This window comes from Microplitis mediator, chromosome 7 (assembly GCF_029852145.1).
Source record: "Microplitis mediator isolate UGA2020A chromosome 7, iyMicMedi2.1, whole genome shotgun sequence".
In the NCBI taxonomy this organism is placed as follows: domain Eukaryota; kingdom Metazoa; phylum Arthropoda; class Insecta; order Hymenoptera; family Braconidae; genus Microplitis; species Microplitis mediator.
The window spans coordinates 4,179,428-4,203,408 of record NC_079975.1 but is presented as its reverse complement, the minus strand read 5'-3'; the positions used below and the strand labels follow the sequence as shown (position 1 = coordinate 4,203,408).

Below are 23,981 nucleotides of genomic sequence, written 5' to 3'. Positions count from 1 at the left end.
TATAAAAATATGATTTTTCAAATTGTCATTTGTAAAATATAGGAAAAATTTCTTTTATGGATTTGCAAGTTTATATATTTGAGAACTGGCTCCAAAAGGTCTGATGTTCCCCACCAATATTTAACATATATATATCCATATATATATAGACAAGTTTGGGTGTAATCGAGTATCCCCCTTCTGAGTCATTCTGAGTTTAGTTGAATCCCCACTTTTTACAACCAGAACCAGTCGTTGTGAGAATTTCACCGTGAATACTTGTCCCTAATAAAAAAATTTTATTTTAAAATACATAAAATTAAATTAAAAAAAATTAATAAGTGAATTCTATAAAAAATATTATCCCTTAAAAAAACTAATAATGTTTAAATAAAATTTTTTTTTCAAAATCTATAAATAAAATTGGAGTTCGCGCTTTGTCTTTCGTACGAATCGGGGGTGTGATTCTATAAAAAAAGAAGTAATAATAATAATAATAAAACTAAATAAAGAAAACCAGGAAACGAGCCTCGAAAATAAGTCAATAATGAGGGACATGGCGGGTAAAATATCAGAGCTTAAATTCGAAGCACCTCTTGCACGTTTTGAAGAAGAAGATACAGCGACATTAAAAAATATGAATTTATTAACAGGTGCATTTAATATTATTATCGATTTATTCGGAGCTCATAAATTTTTCATGAATTCAATCGACTAATTTTATTTTTAATTGAATTTTTAAGTAGAACAGTTGCTTGACGCTAGTATGGATATTAATTACGGTGAAAATTGCAACGCAAATGAGCCGACACATGAAACAACAACAACAACAACGACAGATATATTGCAAGAAGGTACTTTCAGTCCGTTTAGTGGGAGTCTCGAGGATCTTGTAAATACATTTGATGAGAAAATAACATCTTGCTTTCGAGATTATGCTACTGATGTTGAAACTCTTGCTCCAGTCCAAGTAAGGACACAAGAAGAGATAATGAACGAATGCCAGTAAGTTTATTATCAGCATCTGCATTTAAATATCTCCAGATTTTACTTTTAACTTTTTTTTTTAACGTTTTAATAAAGGCGGGCATTAAATGAATGAGGGGAGGGTCGTAAAAAAAATGTATAGGCTGTTTTTAAATCATTGAACCGAAACGTGTTTTAGAGCAGGTATTTTTCGCACTCGGCCCTCCGGTCCTTCTATACATACATATATACATATATATACATATATACGCATACAGACTCCCGTCATCCATACGATGATGGTTAAAGTAAAGCTTCGTCGAGCACGAAATTACACCTGCAACTGCAAACCATTAAAAAAAAAAAAGAAAATAAATTCTCGTTACTTTTTTTTGCTCATTAATTATAAATTATTTTTCAGTAGAAAAATTTTGTTATTTTAAATAAAATGAAGGATATAAATATTTAAAATTAATACAGATTAAATTTTTGAAACATGATACAAAGGAGTACGTAATCATTTAATTCGAGATGACTTGGGGTCATGATAAAAATGAATCATTTAAAGAATGAAGCAGAACAAAAATAAGTTACACTTTATTTGAATTTTTAAATTATTACAACTATCGATAAGATAAAATAATTTTTTTTATTGCATAAGTTGTAATAAAATTAATGGTATTATTTTCAATTGCATAATTTAAACATATGCTCATGTATTTGTTGTGTATTTATATGTACTTATATGTATATATATATATAAAAGGTATAGCGTAAGAATACTAAAGTCCCAGCGTATTCGTTGCTGTATAACGTCAATATTAACGCGCGTGCGCGTATCAAAGCTTTCAATTTAATAGATTAATGTTTTATTATTTATTATTATATTTTTCTCTGGATTAAGAGCAATAAATATGATTATTATTTTTACTTATCAATTTTTTAATTAATTTTGCATTACGATTAATTTTAATTGTTTTTACTTAACGTTAAAATAATTTTATTGAGAGTAAACAATAGAATAGAGTTATAAATAAATATGTAAATTAATAAATCACATAATTAATAATGTAGGGCATGGAAATGTAATTACAGTAATTACAGTAATTTTACAAGTAAAAATAATAAGTAAAATGAAAGTGCATTTAGTAGAGGGAATGATAATTTTATTGATGCATTTCCGTACGATAATTTGCGCTTTGGCTCCTCTTCTCTGTCATTAACTGTCGTATTATTATTATTTTTTCTTATTATTATTGCATGGTAGCCGTTAGCGAGACACGCGTCACGGTTTCCTGCTTATTTTGTAGTTGAGATGAATGATCACGTGACTTTAGTTTTAATGCGAGAAATGCGCGAGATTGACCTCAATTCATTAAACAAAACCATCTCATATTTAAACTCTGCAGCATCTTACTCTTATTAGATATTTTAATTATTTACTCATTTCGCTCATTATCAAATACATCTTTTTTTATTTCGTTTTATTTATTACCTTAATTTTATTTAATTAAAAAAATGATATGACAGTAAAGTTAGCAGACATTTTAAATTTAAATAAATTTTTTTAAATAGATAAATCATTTAAAAAATATATTTTCAAAAAAATGCACATGTAGAAAATTTAATAAACTATATGATACTAAAGTTAGCCGACGTCTTATAATTTTTGGATTTTTTTTCGAAGCGATAAATTATAAAAAAAAAATGCATCTATAGACTTTTTAATTTTCTACGTGTGCATTTTTTTAGTTTTATTTTTTTTTGCAATTGATTTGTTGAAAAAAGGATTCGAAAATTTCTAATTGTCTACTAACTATAGGATATGATACTGAAGTTAGCAGACGTCTAATAATTTTTGAATTTTTTTTTAGACGATAAACCATAAAAAAAAAAATATTAAAAAAAATGCATCTATAGTCTTTTTAAATTTTCTACTTGTGCATTTTTTTAGTTTTATTTTTTTTGCAATTGATTTGTTGAAAAGAAAACCCGAAAATTATTAATTGTCTACTAACTATAGGATATGATACTAAAGTTGGCCGCCGTCTAATAATTTTTGAATTTTTTTTTAAAATGACAAATTGTAAAAAAAAGACAAATTTGAAAAATTGCACCTATAGCTTCGTTAATTTTCTACATGTGCATATTTTTAGTTTTTTTTTATTTGCAATTGATGTGTTGAAAAAAGGATCCGAAAATTTTTAATTGTCTGCTAACTTTGAGATCATCTATAGGATCAGGAAAAAATTGAACTTTTTAAATAATAAATTGCACTCTGAATCGGAGTAAAACGTGGAGGTGTTTTTTAGTAAAAATGAAAACACAAATTTACAGTTTACTATTTTTTATTTTATATAAATAATTTCAATTAGTAAAAAAAAAATGAATTTATTATTTAAAATAAATAATTATGATAAATGATAATAATTTTTTTTTAAATTTAAGGATGTGGTGGACAATTACTGGTACATTTGGAAGTATTTTACCAATTGATTGGAGTAAATCATATGCTAGAAAAATGCATATGCCGTCTCTTAATCTTAATGAGCCATCAGTTGAATCAATGGAAAAGTAATTATTTTATTTCATTTATTTTATTTTATTACATATATATTGAAGAAGATCGATGACATAACAACCAATCGTAACAACTTTATAAAAAATAATAACAAAAATTTGACATCTTAATTTATTTTTATAAAAGTCAATTGATAAAACCGAGGGTCGTTATGTCATCGATATAATTTTTAAAAATTTTTATTGATTTACTTTTTTATTTAAATAATCAGTGAGTGATTTTTTATTTTTCAAATTATTTATGACTCATTAATTTTTGTTGTATAATTAAAATATTTTCAGCAGACTATAATAACTTTTAGTGTCCCCGTTCTGCAAACTATAAATCCTTGAACTTTAAATGCGTTTTTTTAAAACGACATTTTTTCAACTGGTGTGAAAATTAAACCGATAAAATTTAAATATCTTGCCGCTGGCTTTCATGAATATCAGATTTATGATTTAAATTTAATTTAAAAATCTTTAATATCAACAAACTAAAAAATTTTTATTTTCATGTTATTTTTCATAATTTATATTTTTTTAACTTAAACGCTTGATTTCCCGCCTGAGTCACTCACAAAATTTTTAAAAAAACATTATAATTAAGTCACTCATGAAGCCACCAGTGCACCGACATTTTCATTATTAAAAAACTTTCAATTCAGTCACCGCTAATTTATAATTGCAATTTTATAAAAACTCATATTTATATATTCTAACGCCTTTAAATAAAAAAGTACAAGTATCAGAAATTTTAAGAATACATTTTTTTTAAAATAACACAAAATTTTTAAAAATAATCTTGTTTTTTTTTTTTTTTTCAAATAAATCACTTTATTCAAATTTACATTTTTCTTGAATTAATTAGACAACAAATAAAAATTTATAAGAATAAAATATCATATATTTAAATTTTATATAAAAATATTACGCCCGCAATTTTAATAATTTGATAATAAAAATGAGCAATAAAAATAAATATTTTTTTAGACCTGAATTAGAAGATTTAAGTAGCGAAGACGAAGCTGTTGCGACTGATTTAGATATGCATGCATTAATATTATCAAGTAGTACAGACGCAACACATAGTCCTGAAGAGCCATTAAAAACAGCTGAAGAAGTGTTACGTGAAATTGATGATATCATGCAGGTAATTTACAACAATTACTTTTTATTATTATTTTTTTATCATACAATTATATTGTAACCCTGTGCAAAAGGCCTTATAGATTCTCATTTAAAAAATGAGCCATGAGAAAATAATCTGCATTTATCCGCGAAAAACCTCGAAAATTCATGTACCTGAAGATTGGAAGTTTTTTCACGCAACGAAAATGAAAATAATTCATGAAATTTGTGTCTAAAGGCGACTTAAGGGGTAGATGGGGCCGGTCTGTCATTTTCGGGCGACGTGTGAAACATTTTCGAAATCTAGATCCAGTAGATTTTTTACTTTTAATTTCTTTTTTCTTATTTTAGTTCCGCGAAAAACGTTCCAATCTTCAGGTGAATAAAAATTCTTATACAACTATTTTCTCATAGCGATAGCCCGTGTAAAAAAATTATTGTTCATAATGAATTTAAATATAAATTTCATGTCGAAACTCAGATCGTGACACAAATATGACTTTCATCATGAATTTGTATCAAGAACTTTAATCACGTCAAAATTATGACAGTAAAATTTAAAATCCAAGTGATCCGAAGTTCATTCTCTAATTTAATTTTACAGTCGAAACTGATTTACGTAAATCAAGTACTTGATAGAAGAAATTTATTGGTAATTTCTGAATCGATAAATTTGACAAAAATTTTAATTCAGTAAAAATTGAGTCAAGTTTCTATCGAAGTCATCTTAAGTCCAATTCAAAGACGTAATATATTAATTTTATAATTGGTACTGATTTACTAGACGACAAGTTGGAGTAAATTCATGATGAAAGTCATATTTGTGTCACGTTCTGAGTTTCGTCATGAAATTAAGATCTAAATTCATAATGAACGAAAATTTTTTTTACACTAGAGTGTCAAACTAATTTTTTAAGAGAAAAACTTATAAGTATATTCAGAATTTATAAGAATTGAAGAATAGAATTTAACGGCTATGAGTAATTATAAGTTTGGGATAATTAAGTATTTTGTGATTTTAAAAATCGCGATAACGAATGAAATTTTAGGTGAAATTTATTAGATTGATAGTTACAACATTTCACACAGAATCTCATAGTTTAAGAAATCTTATTTATTCTCATAGACATGTACAATGCAATGCCTCATACAAAAATATTGATATCTGTAACTTATAAAGTCTCATAAAAAATGTCTATGAGAAAGTTTTTCACACCTCATAAACGTTTTCGAATCTTATTGGTTGTGATAAAAATTTTTCAATTTTTTATCAGAATTTACAAGACCTTTTTTACAGGGAAGTGCTATCAATTAAGTCCTTAGTAATTGTTATTGTTAATATATAATAATAAATAAATAAATAGGAAAGCCCATCAATGGAAAGGTCACCCGATACTGACGGATCGATGTTAGATACTGATGAAGTATTGGAACGTAGTCGCGAAGTACTCGGCTCACCACTTTATGAAAAAAGTTTGTATATTGATCATAGAAGAAGAAAAAAAATTGAACTAATAATAAATAATTTAAATTGATTTTATAGAACTGAAACAATTGTCATCGAATGAATTGATTGGATTGTTGGGTGAAATGGAAGCACTTGTCGGTGCATTGAGCGAAACATTAATTGCCGAATTGGCATTGCGCGATGAATTAGAATTCGAAAAAGAATTGAAGAATCAATTCATATCTTTATTACTCGCTGTACAAAATCGACGTAGACAACATCATGTTACTAAAAAACGGGGCAATGGCACCAGTCCCTTACCACAGCATAGATCATTACAGGAATCTAAGTATCTTACTACCGTCATACCATATCATACAGACAATGGGCCCCCAAATAATCAAGCGCTCCAGGTTTTAATTAAAAGTAATTATTTTATTAATTAATCATAATCATTAAGAACCACAATGATATAGAAATCAAGTAATTGGTCATTTACTTTAGCAGACATTTTATGAGCTAGGGTTCATAAAAAATTTTATTACTTACAATTATAATCAGACTAATTGTATCTTGCGGCAAGACACGGAAGAAAACGATTTCAGATGAGGGTAAGGTTGATTGCCCGAACCGAAGGCAAGGGCTGCCATCAAACGAAGTCTGAAGTCGTGTTTTATCCGTCGCCAGACTATATTTTTTATAATTACCTGCACTTTAATTGTCTCGAGACAGTCGAATCGGGAGAATTGTATTTATAAATTCAGGACATTCTCAGGCAGTGCCCCCCCCCCACTTTTTTGAAATATTCAATGACTTTGAACTGTCATAACAGTATCAAAATTTTAATAATTAATGAAAAAAAAATTAGGCATTGATTGAAAAAAGTAAAACGCAGTTACAATTCCGCTGAGATATAGAATTTTAAAAAAATTACTCACAGTTATTATCAATTAGGAGTTAAACGAACTTTGGTAAATAAATTTTAGCCTAAAAAATTTTAAGTTATAATTATAAAATTGACAAGAAGATTTTTGTAAATTATTTTTTTTAAAGTCTTGACGAAATTGTATGAAGAAAAATATTGGCTCGAAACTTACCAATTTTTATTATGCTGCCGACCAAACTTGAAACAGGAAGTAAAGCATCCAACAAGTTAGTATGTTCTTATAAAAAATTATTATGCCGCATCATAATTAAAATAATGTATGAAAGTAATTATTATTAAAGCTTATCGATAAGTTTCTTGCGAGTAGTAAGTATTGTGTTACAGCGTAATAATTTATCGTATGGGCATAATAATTTTTTGGATGCTTCAATTCCTGTTTCAAGTTTGGTCGACAGCATAACAAAAATTGGTAGGTTTCGAGCCAACATTTTTCTCCGTGTAACTGCGTTGCTTTTCTTTTCAATTAATGCTTCAACTATTTTTTAATCAATTATCAAAATTTTGATACAGTCATTACAATTGAGTTATTGAAAATTTTTAAATAGCGCGCGCACTTTCTAAGAATAGCCTTAATCTGTCTACTTATTTCGATTAATTATAATGACTTATAATTATAATTAATTTGAAGTCTACTCTCTTGACATTAATCAGTGAAATGCACACGGATTGAATCACTGGTAATATTTTTCACTGATCAATTTCACGAGAGTAAAATCAACTTGTAACTCTGACAGCTAAAATGAAGTCGAAAAATTTATATTTCAAACTTCTAAGTAAAAACTCGTACACTATTTCTTCAATAACTAAATAATTATTTATGTTTCTAGTACTGAAAGCCATTAATGAAGACAGTCCAACAGTCCCTACATTATTAACTGACTACATTTTGAAAGGTAATTATTTCTCAAATTCAAATTATTCAAAAATACTTATTATTAATTTAAATTAATTAATTAATCATTTATTATTACAGTTTTGTGTCCAACTTAATGGGGCCATTGGTTGGTTTAATTAAAAAAAAATGATTGAAAAAAATACGATAATAAATAATTATTAAAAAATGGATTAAATATAAAACTTCTTGCCATTTTGTGCTTGCAACCATTGTTGTACTGCATTTACAATTTATCAAACCAACATATATATTTATATATATTTGCTTTGTTCCGCTATGTATTATCATTATAAATTATTTATTTTTAAGATACATAATAATATTCTCACACAGTTTTTTTTATCGTTCATTTCGAGTCAAAATTATTATTATTGCGTGAGTATTATTATTATTAGTATAGAAAATATTTTTTTAAATTTAAAAAAAAAATGAAAAAAAACTTTGTGAGAATATCAGCTCAAAAATATTCTCTAAGTTTGCCACACGATGCTCTTTTCTAGTCTTTCGTTTACGCTTTAAAAAAATGTATTATACTGCTTTTTTTTTTAATTATTTAAAAAAAAAAAATTAGTAATTTTTATATTTCAAACGTTAAAATTATTTGTATGCATGATAATAATTATTATTATTAAAAAAATAATCGAATAATAAATGTGACAAAAATATTGCAATACGCACTTATATTAAAAAAAAAAAATGATTACATATAAGTATTATTTATATATTCAGTTTTTGTTTATATATAATCAAACTATTATTTTTAAAAAATATATACATATATATATTTTGTTTTTTATATACAATTGAATTCGAATTAAATGTAAATATTTATTAAATTACGTTATGTCATAATTATAAATAAACAAAATAACCATTTTTTTTTCATACGCTTTGTGGTAAAGATACGTGTGATCAATATAAAAAAACACAGCTGATATTATACAGTAGTTAAGTTTATATTAGCTTTAGTGTCTCGAAAAGGGTCGGGCAAAATGGAGACGCTGAGAAAATTTTTATCTTCATTGGGCTGAATATTTTATTCTTTTGTTAATTTAAAAAAAAATGAGGGAAATTTTTTATTCCTATGGGAAAAAAAATTTTTATTTCAAACATCCCCAGATAGCAAAATGCCGCCTTGATGAGTTCTAAATGAGTTTCTATTTATGATTTGGACGCCCGATAAAACAAGATTTTATACAATTGTATAAAATTATATACAAAAAATGGCCCGATCCAATTGTATACAACTGTATAGAAATTGTATAAAATTCAATACAAATTGTATGCAAGTCTATATAATTATATACAATTTTATACAAATTATATACAATTCTATATAATTGTAATATATAGAATTGTATACAATTTGTATAAAATTGCATATAATTATATAGAATTGTATAGAATTGTATACAATTTCTATACAAATTGTATACAATTGGATCGGGCCATTTTTTCTATCCAATTATATAAAGTCTATATATAATTGTATAAAATCTTTTTTCATCGGGCATCTTATCAACATCTTGAAGAAGTCTTTAAGAAGTTCTCAAGATTTCGAATGAGCCACCTAGCGAACTCAGTAAGACGTCTTTAAAAAGAGTTCTTTATTTTGACTTCGCAAATAAGACCAGTATAAATTTACCATGACGTCTTAAGGAGCTCCTAATTTTGACTTCAAAGAAGTTAAAAAAGAATAGATTTAAACGTCACAAAACTGACGTCTTATTAATGGAGACTTCAAAAACTCTTAATTAAGAGTTCTTAAAAATGGCACCTTTAAGAAGTAATTATAAAACTTCTTGAGGACGCCTTCAAAACGACGTCGTGAAGCTGTCATTCAGACTTAAAAGCTGTTTGGGACGGTATTTCTAAACAATAAGTTTTGGACTTTACACGGTTTTAAAAGATACGTTGATTGAGAAAAAAATTTTGGAGTTCCCTATTTTGCAGAAAGTAACCCACTTTGTCCGGCCCTGTAATTATATATCAGTGTGTTAAAAAAAAAATAATTATGATGATAAACAATAAATATTGTTTAATTGCGCTGTAACATTATAAAAAATATATGAAACCTGACATTCAAAATTTTATTAAGTTTCATTTTTTTGAAAATTTATTTCATTATAATTTATAAGTGTAAGCCTTAAAATATAACAAAGAATATCAATTTGGTGGTTTTGTAATGTTTTAAAAATTTTTTGAGACTGATATTAAATTGCAATAATTAAAAATTTTATTATTATATATAATTACCATTACTAATGATATTCTTTATTTAATTTGAATATTTAGTGAATTTTGATCGTACTAAAAAATTATTAGCGCTTACAACATTTCGGAATGTCAAGTCTCATTTATCATCACGCTCTGCCATTTTGAATAAATAAAAATCATTAAAGAAAAATTTTTTGTATTTTTTATTTATTTCCATCATCATTTAAATCCGTCATCATATCGCGTCCCTGTCAAAAAGACATCTGTCCAGTACCTAGAGTTAGTTTTGATAAATATAAAATTTATATGGGACATATACATATATATATGCCCAAAAAATCATACTTTAACATTTTGGGCCATCAATAAGTAGAATCTGCCACATCGCCACCATAGAATTTGAAATTTCTAACTGTCGTAATTTTTCAAAAATTTGAATTTCGAAGTTTCAGTTTTAAATTTTGATAAATTGATTTAATACCCGAGCACTTGAAAAAAAATAAAATAAAACTTTCAGTAACAAAAAATTTTTTGAGCGGCAAAAGCTAATGAAATTCAAATGCGTTTTTATTTTGAAATCTATAATGGACCCGCCCTGCAAATTCAAATTGCCGCGAAAACAAAACAATCGATAACATAAATTCCACATTTACCATCACTACGAAACCTAAATTCCTAAACTGTCGATTGAAAACCCAAAGTCGACGTCACGATATCGAAAAAAATAAAAACCTCGTCTGTCAATACAACTCCACACTGACATTTCCAAAAGTTTATGTCAAACTCACCAATAAAATCAAAAAATAATAAAATTAGTAACTAAATATTTTTAAAAAACTCATAACACAACTCATTAGTAACCTACCCCCTCGTGAGTGTAAATATAAATAATAATAATTTGTTACTACTAAAAAAATTTAAAACAAATAACAATATAATTTTTTATTTCGTTTGATTTTACCGGTTGTCTAGACATTCTGCTGCCGAGACGTTTTATTTAATACACAGTAACAGTCGTTAAAACTACTACATTCTCTTTATATAAATATATATATATATATATTTTATTTATCACTCCGTATTAAAAAAAACCCGATTAACGAAGCAATGGGTCTATTGTGAAATTTATATAATAATAATAATTCAAAAATATATTTAAAATTTTAAGTTATTTATTTATTTAAAGTTAATTAATAACTTATTGGAGTAATTAATTAAAATAAATATAAAATGTCTGGTTTCGATGAAAATCCTTTCGGTGAACCAACTATTAATGATCCTTTTGCTGTAAGTATTTTAATTACTCATATATTTATTTAATTTAAGACTAAATTTATTAATTAGTCATAATTCGAATTTGTTTTTTAAATTTATTTGAGCCGTTTATTTTTTTATGACAATTTCATTTTATACTTGAAAAAAAAGTTTATACATGTATATATATATATATATATCAATCGATGATTCACTTCCACGTAAAATTTAATCATATGGTATTGAATGATAACATAATATATGTAATAATTTTTCAGATCTTTTTCATTTATATATATGTATATATGTATATATATGTATGTAAATTTATTGTTTTGTAATTACTATTGGCAAGTATTTTTATTTAGTTTTTATTCATTGCCAAAAAAATTTTCTTTAATTATTTGTTAAGTAGAAAAAATATGATACTGAAGTTAGTTGACGTCTTATAATTTTTTGATTTTTTTTAAATCGATAAATTACAAAAAAAAAATTATCAAAAATTATACTTTTAGTTTTTTTAATTTTCTACATGTGCATATTTTTTTTTTTTTTTTTTTTCTTCAAATTTAATTTAAAAAAACCCAAAAATTTTTAATTGTTTGCTAGCTTCGGGATTGTAAAAAATATAATACTGAAGTTAGTCGACGTCTAATAATTTTTTGATTTTTTTTAAATTGATAAATTACAAAAAAAAAATATCAAAAAATTGCACTTGTAGTTTTTTAAATTTTCTACATGTGCATATTTTTAGTTTGCTTTTTTTCATAATAGATTTTTTGAAAAAAAATGTCTGTTAACTTCATCATAAAAAATTTTTTTGTAATAAATAAAAAAAAATTACTACTGCATACTTAGTGCTGAGTATTGACGTCTTAAATTGAACGTCAATTAAGGAGCAATATGAAATGAGATTATATTTAATTGCTACTTATTATTATTTTATTTTTAATACTAGAGCATATCCACAAGCCTTCGTAAAAAAAAAGTCAAATATTTTTAATGTCTTAGTTACAAAATTTAATCAAAGGTAATTTTGCCCTTTCGGAGTATAGTCCGTGAAAAAGATAAAATTATTTAGTAATGACTAGATGATTAGAGTGAAATTTATTTTATTTTTATAATTGCAGGATCCGGCTGTAAGAAGAGCAGCAAACACAGCGCCAACATCGCGTGGTATCGAGGACTATAATCCCTTTGCAGACCCAGTTACTGGACAAAATAATAATAATCAAACACAGCAAGTACGTGGTGCCTCAAACCCCCCGATTTATGGCGGTGTCGGTGCGACGCAGCAACCCGCAACTTTGCAACCGAGTCAGGAAATCCCACCACCAAATTACACACGTACTCCACAACAAACTGTGACACCAACACTTGGAACTTTATCACCTAGTGCTGAAGTGAGTTTATGTACTCATATATTTACTTCTTATTAACAATAACATTTATTTTTTTTATTTATCATGTTTTTTTTTATTTCATTCTTTTCATTGATAAAATTTTATCTTTGTCTATTGAACGCGTATAAATTGTTTACTGTTTAACGAAGTTATTTTTTATCTAAATATGTATTTTTATAAAATTATACGCAACTTATTATTTTAAGTTAAGGAATTAAATAATTAAATTTAATCCACAGTAAAAACTTGAATAATTTATCAGGAATCAGTTATTTAATTATTTATAAAATAGTAATTAATTTTTTTTTTATTATAGCAGAGAGCTGAAGAAGAATGGAAAGCTAGAAGAGAAGAAGAACTAAGAAATCCAGCTTATTATCGTAAGATTATTTTTATTTAATAATATTGATAACTTAATAAAATGGTAAAATCATTGCACACTAGTTGAGAGTATATGCATTGAGTGCCACATGAATTGGAGTTTATCTTTATTTCATTGCATTGTTATTTATTTATTGTAATTTAAATATCAAAAATGCTAATTATTTTTATATCATTAAACAAAATGACGTATGTCTCAAAAACATCTAGTAGACGATAGAATTTATATGATCAAGTTGCTGAACAAGTTCCAATAAAGGGACGAAACATCCAATTTATGGTCAAAATTAAATTATAATTTCGAATTATTGTCCACCTCCCTATGATTTTACCATTTTATTATGATCTGGACACGATTTTAAAGTAAAATATTGACAACTACTGAAATTTTATTCATTATTTAATGCAGGGCGAAATAACTGGCCGCCATTACCAGATAAATGTTGTTTCCAACCATGTTTCTATCAAGATATTGATGTTGATATTCATACAGACTTTCAGAGAGTTGTTAGACAATTATATTATCTTTGGATGTGTATGTACTACTATTATTATCATTATTAGGGACGTGCGAATCGGGTTAGAGTCAAATAAATTTAAACTTTTCGAATTATTCGTAAATTTAAGAATTATCCGAGTTTTTGAATTATTTGTAACTTCCCTGATTGAGAAACCTAATTTGAAATAATTCAAACACGATCCGAAACAATTCAAAGTTGGCAAAATTTACTATATATAGATATACACTTTAGCATGGACTGAATCATTCCAAATGAGATTTCTGAATCAGTGTTTTAAAATCACTCGATTCAAATCGAAAAAATTCTGATCAGCTTTCAAATATTTAAGTTTTATTCAATAGAGAGCTTGATTTTTAAAGTAATTATAAATAATTATTTCGTAGAATCATGTCTGTGCTCTGTTTACTTCCATCAAAAATTTTAATTATTAGAAAAATCATTAAAATTTCTGATACTGAAGTTAGCCGAAGTCTAATAATTTTGTGATTTATTTTTAAACGATAAATTATAAAAAAAAAAATATTTGAAAAAATTGCACTTGTAGTATTTAAAATTTTCTACAGCTGCATATTTTTATTTTTTATTTTTTCGTAATTGATTAGTTGGAAAAAAAATACGAAAATTGTCAACTGTCTGTTAACTTCAGGATCATTAAAATTTTAATTCGTTCATAGGATAATTTACAAATAATTCGAATTATTCTCACACCCCTAATTATTATTATTTTTTTACTGAAACTTGTACTTAAATTAAATATTTATTTACTTTTATTACAGTTCATGGACTTGTATTAACATTAAATGTAATTGGTGGTTTCGCATTAATGCTTTGTTACAAAGAATTCCAAACATTTTGTCTTGGTATACTTTATCTAATACTATTTACACCATTCTCATTTGTCTGTTGGTTCAGACCAGCCTACAAAGCATTCAAAAGTGATAGTTCTATTAATTTTATGGCATTTTTTTTCGTATTTTTCTTTCAACTTGTTGTTACTAGTGTACAAGGTATTGGAATCCCCGGAGCCGGCACTTGGTAATTTTACTATTAATTAAATTTATTATATATTTATAAGATAATAATTATTGTTATTATTTTTTTAGTGGCTTAATAAAAGCGATAGAATCATTTGATGGTACTGGTAAAGGTACATTTGTTGGAATACTTATATTAATGATTGCTTTCGCTTATGGTATTGCGGCTGCTGGCGATCTTTTGATGCTAACAAAGGTAATAAAAAAATATTTTATTAAGATATTAAACACCCAGATAGCCAGATTTGCTCAGTACAAGTGTCCAATCTGCTGCCAAGTTTGCATCAACTTTAGGCTGTTAAACTTTTGAGTACATGAGCTCAAGTTTTACTGCAGCTCTGCATAAATTTACTGCCGCAATCTGAAGAAGTTTGACAGAGAAATTCGCCACCAAAAGTTACTATTAAATTGACCGCAAGTTGACGTCATTTAACTTGTATGTAAAACTTTTGTAATCATTTTGATGTCAGGTTGCGGCAGTAAATTTATGTCAACTTGTCGTCAATGTGGCTATCAGGGTAATTTATAGAGTTCTAGGGCAGAATATCCAGTTTAAAAAGATCCAGAGTAAAAATATCCATGTCATTGATTTTCTGCATAAATGGATAATTTTTTTAATGGATATTATTACTGACCGGTCACTCTTTTATTCATATGCGCGTATCAACCCGTGTAAAAAAATTTTATTCACAATGAATTTAGATCTAAATTTCATCATGAAACTCAGATTGTAACACAAGTATGACTTTCACAATAAATTTGTATCAACAACTAAAATTATGACTCAGTCAAATTTTTATCCACGTGATCAGAAGTTCATTCACTAAATTAATTTTACAATCGAAACTGATTTATGTAAATCAAGTACTTGATAGAATAAATTTATTGGTAATTTCTGAATCGATAAATTTTACAAAAGGTTTAATACAGTAAAAATTCAGTCAAGTTTCTATCGAAGTTATCCCAAGTCCAATCCAAAGATGTAATAAATTAATTTTAGAATTGATACGGATTTACTAGACGAAAAGTTGGAGCAAACTCATGATGAAAGTCATATTTGTGTCGCGATCTGAGTTTCCTCATGAAATCCAGATCTAAATTCATTACCAACAAAAATTTTTTTTATATGGGAATAGACGATAGACATAGAAATCCAGATACCCCGATTCTATAGAAATAACTTATCTAGAAACCCAAATTTTCATATAAATTTCCTACAAAGAAATCCATATATTCAACTTCCTGTATGGAAATCCAGGTACTCAGTTTCCTATGTAAAGTTCCTACATTGGAATTGGGAATCCAGGTACCTATGGTTTTCTACATGGATTCTATATAAATCCATACACCCCTATATTAATTTCTATGGATTTCTACATAAATCCATACTTTTCTATCTAGATTCCTATGGGCTCTTCTGTAATCCCACGTGGATTTTCTTGATAGAACATTTGATTATTTAATAACTTTTTTTGCACACCTCGAACGCGAAGCTCTCTTGCCACCAAATAAAAAAATTCCAATCCACTCAGCTTATTTATATTTTTATTAAATAAATTACAGATCCATCGTATTTATCGTTCGTCTGGTGCAAGCATGTCCAAAGCACAGCAAGAATTCACAACAACATTCTTAAGAAACGAACATGTACAAACAGCCGCTGGTAATGTTGCTGCAAGTGCTGTCCGTGCACAGATGCAAGCTAATACAACACAGCCGCGTTACTGAGATAAATAAAAATATAAATTTAATTTAAACTAAACATTGCATACTTTAATTAATATATATATAAATTCAAACTTTAACATCCTGCCTTTTACAAGCAAGAAAAATTTAAATACTTTAAATAGTTATCTTTTTGAATGTTTAAATAAAAATATATATTCTTTTTAATTGTTTATTATTATTTTTTAAGAGAACAATAGTGTACTTGAGCGTATTCAAATAATAATAATAATCAGACTTAAGATTATTATATTTAATTATTTAATCTTATAAAAATAATGTCATCTATTAAAAATTCATTTATTTATTGCTATAAATAAAATGGTTGAAGTAAATATTTAATAAGACAATTGTTGATAATCATATCTATCATTTATTGACCAAGTGATTTATTTACATTTTTTTTATTTTTATTTTTTATTTTCATTAAAAATGGAAAAATTTTTTTTCACTCGAATTTCTTTAATATATTTTGTAAATTTATCATTAAATTAAATACCCAACTGCTTAGCGGTTTTTTAGAATTTGAATTTAAATAAAAAAAAAAAAAAATATAATTTATAAAAAAGTTTTATGTTTGTGGCCGTTCATAAAAAACGTCACGCAAAATTTTAATGACAATAAAGTTAGCAGACATTTAAAAATTTTTGGATTTTTTTTAACAAAAAAATAAATATTAAAAAAAATTTTTTGAAAAATTGCACGTATAGTTTATGAAATTTCCGACATGTGCATTTTTTTAGAAATATTTTTTTTTTTATTATTTGTCTGTTAAGAAAAACTTTTTTTAATTTCAAATGTCTGCTAACTTTATTATCATAAAATTTTACCTTTTCGACCGCCTCCCCCTCCCCTTCGTTATCAAATGATAGACTTGTCCCCCATTATGACGAAAATATATACATACAAATATTTATATATTTACAAATATGAAACGCATAATTTTCTATCGTAACAAAAAAATAATTTTTTAAAAATGAGAGAAGAATCTGCAAATTTGTTTGATGAGCTGGGAACGTCACGTTTCCTTAGACCCCCTGACCCCCCTGTCACAGTTGACACCCCCTCCTGGCCCATAAGTGCGAAGGTATTTTATGAACGGCTTTGTTTAAAAAAAAATCAAGTTTGTTTGATTAAATCCTGTCAATAATAAATGATCAAATCAATAATAATTATTGATATAAAAAAAAATCAATACTATTTTAATAAGATTAATTGATTAATTAATAAAGATGTAAAAAATTATTGAATAATAAATATTAAATATAAAGAGTTTAAATTAAGTATCGAATAAGTTGTCATGACGAATAATTTTAATTACTTTATTTTTTCTTCAATAAAATATTTATTTTTAATCAATAAAATTAATTTTCATTATTTTATTTTATTTATTTTGTTATAAAAAAAGGACACCTATGAAATAAATAACGAATTTACAATAATACAGTAGTAGCTTACAAGTAATTAAATTTACAGGCCACTTTTTGGTGGAGTCAAATAATCAGAGTCTAATAATTTTAATACTGCGTCAGCTGAAAAACAAACAGAAATTTTAAATTAATTAATTATTCTATTTTTCAAGGAAATATTTTTAGACTCGAAGTACTGAAGTTCGATTTAATTTAAAAAATTTTAGCGGTTAAAAGTTTGATCCCAGCCTGCCTATCAATTTTCTCCTGTCAATCAGACCTAGGAAATAGAAAAAAAAAAAATTCAATTTGTTGCTTACCCTCTTCCTCAAATGCCGTTTGAGGATCTTCAGGAAACGGACAGCCAGCATCCATTTTCATTGGCACCACGCCAACAAGCTGCGCTGCAACAATCGCGTCCTGAACATCAACAACTTTTTTGTACATTAATCTAGCATGGCCTTCTGCTAATCTGTCATCAATGAAAAAAATTAATTAATTACTCAAACGTTTTTAAAAATCAAACTTATCAATAATTAACATCCAATAATAATAATAATCATAATACCTAATAAGACTGTCTAAGAGTCTAACAGTAGTCCTGTCTTCAAGTCTATCAGTATTAGATCGTAAATATAAAAACACAGAGCTCAATATTTTATCCGCATCCTTAGAAATAACTGGATCAAATGAATGTACATAAGCAAAATATTCTCTCAAACTCTCGTTCTTCCATAAATTATCAGACTTTAATAAAACCATCGGGTTTTTTAAATTTCTGCACAAAAAAATCCCATGAAAAATTAAAAAAAAATTATCAGTAAAATAAACAAATAATAAAACCTTTCAGTTTGTTCTTTTTCATCTTCACAACTGATGTCAATAATATGTCGGGTAGTCAACTCATCCCATTCTTTATTATGATTGTCTTGAAGATGAAGTATTATATCGAAACGTGAGAGCAGTGGCCCGCCAATTCGTGTCTTTACCTCTTCATCTTGGACTATTTTACCACCAATGGGATTAGTCGCTGCGACTAATGAACACCGAGTGTTAAGAGTACTGACAAGACCACCTTTTGCTATTGATATTGTCTGCTGTTCCATTGCCTCGTGCATTGACGCCCGGTCATTTGAACTCATTGTCGAAAATTCATCAACACAACAGACACCTTTGTCTGCCAGCACCAGCGCGCCAGCTTCTAAATGCCATCCATCAGAGTCCTAAATATTTAATTAATAAAATAATTTTTTTTCCCAATAGTTGATTAAATAAATATATAAAATAAATACAAACTTTAACAGCCGCAGCAGTTAATCCAGCAGCAGTAGTTCCTATTCCTGTTGTTATTACAGATCTAGTTGCTAATTTCCCTGCTGTACGTAATATCTGGGATTTACCAGTACCAGGGTCACCGATCATCAATAAATGTGGCTCACCCCGTACTCTGACACCTTTAAATTTATATTGTTTAATTAATATTAAATTATAATCATATATAATAAGTTTGGTAGAAATACTCAGACAGTCACGTAGTGACCGTAGGTCGCTCGTCATTCAGGACCAGTTTTTCAAACCGGGTTCATTTTTATCCGGGTTTAAATTAATATTGCAAGTATACATTAATAATATATAGATATTAGGGTGCTTCATTTCGGAGCCAGATTTTTTTTTTTCAAGTGCATGTGAAAAAAACCATAGTTCAAAACAAAAAAAAAAATTTTCGCGTGAGAAAAAAAATTCTATGTTGATTACAGACCTAGGCCATTAAAAAAAAAAATTTTCCCATGTTATTGAAATGGGAAAATCGAATTTTTGAATGAGCTAGGTCTGTAATCGACATAGAATTTTTTTTCTCGCGCGAAATTTTTTTTTTTGTGTTGAACTATGGTTTTTTCCACATGCACTTGAAAAAAAAAAATCTGGCTCCGAAATGAAGCACCCTTATAGATATACTAGCAATAATAATTTAAACCCTGATTATTACGAAAATATTTTCTAAACAATTGGAGTTGACTAGAAGTGCTCACTGTACTTTGTAGTAATTAATTACCTGTTTGATTTAATCTTGGGACACCACCGGCTAAAACGATCGCTAGTGCAAGTTTAACAGTAAACATTCCGTAAAGCTATTAAGTAAAAAATTAAAATTTATTATTTAAAAATTATTAAATGAAATTTAAAAATTATTAAATGAAATTTAAAAATTATTAAATGAAGTTTAAAAAAACTTACTTGAGGACAAATAGACGCCAATATTTTATTCCTACCAACCAGAGGATCATTTTCGTAAATCTTCCAATAATTATCGAATATTTCTCTGACCTCAGACTGTTTGTAATCTGAATCAATCACTTTACGAAGCACACTGACATTATTTGCGATCATAATGGTTGTGTGTTGGGCTCTTTTGCCCTCTTCGAGAGGCGACCATCTTCTTGTAATAACGCCGCTGATAAAATAAATAAAATAATTATTTACTGTTACTAAATTACTGTTTGTATTTAATAATTACATGCCTTATTTCAACGTCATCTCCAGGCTTACACTTGTTGATTAAGTCGTCAAGCAACAGAACTTGCATACCAACGGAATACGAACTACCGGTTTCGGTTTTAGATTTTTCTTGTATCTTAACTTCTTGGTAATCATAGACGTCTTCTGGATCAGGACTGTTCACAAGTGTCAAACTTTTGCTGTCACATGATTCACACTCAGTACTGTTATTATTATTGTATGACATGGTTTCCCAATTTAACTGTAAAATAAAACAAATGAAGAGATTATCAATCAGAGGACAATAAATGGACTAGAAAAGACTTAATTGATTACTAATATTTTTTCTGCCCTCCGGCCGGAAAGTGGCAACTTTCGGGCCGCTGCCCTGAACGAAGTCGCAACTTTCCGGCTTCGTCGAGCAGAAAAATAGTATACGCACCTTGGCCAGTAAAAAAGAAAGCCTCAGACCACATGTTTGTCAACCTCGGCTTCGCCTCGGCCAACAATTACATGTGCTCTGAGACTTTTCTTATTTTACTGGCCTAGGTATGTAATATACTATTTTTTTAATTAATAATTACACAGAAAAAAAAGAATTTCTTCACACAAAAAATTTGTATCTGCCCCAAGAAATTTTTTGCATTAAAAATAAAATACAAAATTTTCTTGAGGCGGGAAAAAATTTATTGGGGTAAGAAAATTTTTCTTTTTATTTCATAATGCAAAATATTTCTTGCTGTGTATAAATTATTTTAAATTAATGATCAAATGATAATTAAAAATAAGTAATCAATTTTAATTAAATGATTAGACTTCAAATATATTTTTCAAACAACTTCCATTCATTAAAAAAAGATTTATAATTATTAATTATTAATTTTATAACTGAGGTTGAATATTTGTAAAAATATTTTTGTTGTTTAGATTTAAAAGTAATTATTAATTTAATTAATTGACTGATTCATTAATAACTAGAATTGAATACTGGTCATATGATTGATAAATTTATAAATGTAGTTAAATTATTTATGATTATAAGTTCGTAATTAAATATTACGATTCATCATAAAAAACACTAGTAATTTCAAGCTTTTGTTTCATATAATTGTCATTCAAACACTTGCTAACAAAATAAATTTATCCATGAACAAGAGTAAGCTGTCAATCTTCCAAATCTACCTGAAAATTAACTTACTTTTATAGTAGTGATGTTCGCACACTTTTTGCACAAAAATCGCTTAACTTTTGTCAGCATAGTGGGCTGCGATATCCTGACAGTTATGCCGGTGATAGAAACAAGTTGCCCCTCAGTGTCATCATTTATTTTCCATGGCGCCCCAGTGATTCTTATGTGGACTTTACTTTTGACCCTTTGTATTCTGTTACCATCATCATCATTATCATTGTCATTGTCAATAATTAATTTCTGGACATCAACAGCTGACTGGTCACACAGCGGCAAGTATTTTGTTGGCTGGCGAGTTATTTTTTCCACCAGCTCTAACTCATCCACATACAATGTAGCCAGACTAGAGTTTTTTAAAAATATTCATTGGAAATAATTAAAATTAATGATAAAATTAATATTTGATATAAGAGATAAATATGATCCTGAAGTTAACAGACAATTTAAAGTTTTCAGATTTTTTTTTTAAATTAATCAATTACAGCAAAAAAAAAGTAAAAATATGCGCGGGTAGGAAATTTAAAATACTGTAGGTGCAATTTTTTAAAATATTTGTTTTTTTATAATTTCTTGTTTAAAAAAAAATTCAAAAATTATTAGACATCAGATAACTTCAGTATCATTTTTTACTTACTTAACATAAATAGAATAGTGTGCAGACACATCAGGTGAATTAATTATTTCTTTTAAATCATTATGATGATGTTTTATAAGATAATCTTTTAACATTTTATTTTTATTTCATTAATTAGTATTCAATACATCAATTTTATTTTGTCACGTTGCAATGTTTACTTTTTTTCATCAGCTGTTACACTCAACACTAAATGTATATACATATATATATGTATAACAAGCTTAGTAGACAAATCGATTACAAGAAAAAAAAATTAAAAATATGCAGGTAGAAAATTTTAAAAACTACAGGTGCAATTTCTTGAAATATTTTTTTTTTTTATAATTGATTTTATTAATAATTTTTAATAAAATAATTGAATTTCGCGCCAAATTGCCGCTACTGCGCGTCGCTGCATTCGACGTTCAAATTTTTGCTAAAGGGGTGGGGGGTGCGAGAATCGCAAATCGATTACTTGGTATCAACTGACGGTTCGATAGCGGCAGTCAGTATCATCGACAACTTCAGTAGTAGTCCAGTCCAGATCCTTTTTTACGTTTGAATTGAAACTCAGTATTGCAATGGCGTCGCGTAATTATCCATAAAATTTATTGCTTATATAGTCGTTGTTTAATTAAAATGTGCAGTGTTTGTAAAATTTAAATTGTGCAAAGTGTCGGTGGTGTTGTTAAGTGCCAAGTGTTCAGTGCTAGTGTAAAGTGTTGCTGATAGCTGATGCCAATAACTTCCTACTTCCTGAGCAAAATCATCTGGCATCGTCTGGTGGGGAAATAGCAGTTAAGTGACGTTTTTTAGCTGCAATACACTTGGAGCAATTTAAATTAAATCTCCAAATGTATTAGGACACCCTTCTGCATATTATTTCCCCACCAAGGTTTGTTCAAACACTCAAGTGTTTTTTTTTTAATATTTTAAATATTTCTATCCTATTCAACCGCCATTGCGATTTTAAATTTTTCTAATAATTTATTTTTCTAATATTTAAATTTACCGCGCAAGTAATAAGAATAATTAACAAATTATTGATGAAAAATAAAAAATTTACAGCATATTTTTTTGTAAAATTAATATAATTATTAAAACAAATTAATTTTAATAAAATTATTAAATTTCAATTTTTAAATTTCGCGCCAAGATGGCGCTACTGCGCGTTGCTGTATTCGACGCTCAGTTTGCTAGAGTAAGGCGGAGGGGAGGGCGGAATGAATCGCAAAATCAATTATTGAATCAACTGATGGTTCGATAGCGGCAGTCAGTATCATCGACAACGGCAGTAGTAGTCCAGATCCTTCTTTGTTTTTTACGTTTGAATTGAAACAGCATCGCAGTGACGTCATGTAAAATTGTGCAGTGATTATAAAATTTATCTTTTATTAATTTAAGTTGTGCAAAGTATCTGTGATGTAGTTAAGTGTTCAGTGCTAGTGTAAAGTGTTAAGTGTTCAGTTCGAGTGTTCGAATTATAAATTGTCTCATATCTGCATGATATGAATGTGAGTGCAGCAGACATCAAACAAATTTAAAATTTTTAATAAATGAATTAAATAATTTAAAAAATAAAATTTTTAAAAAATGCACATTTAAAAAATTTTGAAATTAATAAGTGCATTTTTTATAAATATTATTTTTTTAATTATTTACTTTATTTATTTATAGTTTTAAATTTGTCTGATGTCTGCTACATTCACACTCGTGAGCATGACGCTGAAATTAGCCGGCGTCTAATAATTTTCGAATTTTTATCAATACGATAAATTATTAAAAAAATAATCTTTGAAAAAAAATATGAAAA

General features: G+C 27.2%; 3 protein-coding genes across 6 annotated transcripts; 2 read left to right on the top strand and 1 right to left on the bottom strand.

Annotated features, from left to right (window-relative positions):
- The first annotated feature begins 189 nt into the window (after positions 1 to 189).
- Positions 190 to 10,332, top strand: LOC130670795 (fasciculation and elongation protein zeta-2). Of its 3 annotated transcripts, none has more exons than XM_057474326.1 (8): positions 204 to 632; positions 726 to 984; positions 3,394 to 3,519; positions 4,498 to 4,657; positions 6,000 to 6,108; positions 6,179 to 6,508; positions 7,856 to 7,921; positions 8,002 to 10,332. In XM_057474326.1, exons 1-8 carry the CDS (start codon positions 527 to 529, stop codon positions 8,016 to 8,018), a joined length of 1,173 nt encoding a protein of 390 aa, XP_057330309.1. In that variant the 5' UTR covers positions 204 to 526; the 3' UTR covers positions 8,019 to 10,332. The 3 variants fall into 3 exon arrangements, with proteins under 3 accessions (XP_057330310.1, XP_057330309.1, XP_057330308.1); XM_057474325.1 differs by having other exon boundaries at positions 210 to 632; positions 723 to 984; XM_057474327.1 differs by lacking the exon at positions 3,394 to 3,519 and having other exon boundaries at positions 190 to 632; positions 723 to 984.
- Positions 10,333 to 10,869: 537 nt separating this feature from the next.
- On the top strand, positions 10,870 to 16,744 carry LOC130672085 (secretory carrier-associated membrane protein 5A). Of its 2 annotated transcripts, XM_057476347.1 has the most exons (8): positions 10,878 to 11,011; positions 11,113 to 11,427; positions 12,525 to 12,797; positions 13,114 to 13,177; positions 13,588 to 13,713; positions 14,476 to 14,734; positions 14,803 to 14,929; positions 16,297 to 16,737. In XM_057476347.1, the coding sequence occupies exons 2-8, from the start codon at positions 11,371 to 11,373 to the stop codon at positions 16,459 to 16,461; spliced, it is 1,071 nt and encodes a 356-aa protein (XP_057332330.1). In that variant the 5' UTR covers positions 10,878 to 11,011; positions 11,113 to 11,370; the 3' UTR covers positions 16,462 to 16,737. The 2 variants fall into 2 exon arrangements, with proteins under 2 accessions (XP_057332331.1, XP_057332330.1); XM_057476348.1 differs by having other exon boundaries at positions 10,870 to 11,427; positions 13,117 to 13,177; positions 16,297 to 16,744.
- Positions 16,745 to 17,844: 1,100 nt separating this feature from the next.
- Positions 17,845 to 22,379, bottom strand: LOC130672081 (DNA helicase MCM9-like). The gene is made up of 10 exons (XM_057476342.1): positions 22,187 to 22,379; positions 21,562 to 21,895; positions 20,387 to 20,625; positions 20,103 to 20,319; positions 19,921 to 19,996; positions 19,164 to 19,321; positions 18,711 to 19,090; positions 18,436 to 18,645; positions 18,188 to 18,339; positions 17,845 to 17,990 (listed from the first exon to the last, which is right to left on the bottom strand). Exons 1-10 carry the CDS (start codon positions 22,279 to 22,281, stop codon positions 17,929 to 17,931), a joined length of 1,923 nt encoding a protein of 640 aa, XP_057332325.1. The 5' UTR covers positions 22,282 to 22,379; the 3' UTR covers positions 17,845 to 17,928.
- Between the last annotated feature and the right edge of the window lie 1,602 nt (positions 22,380 to 23,981).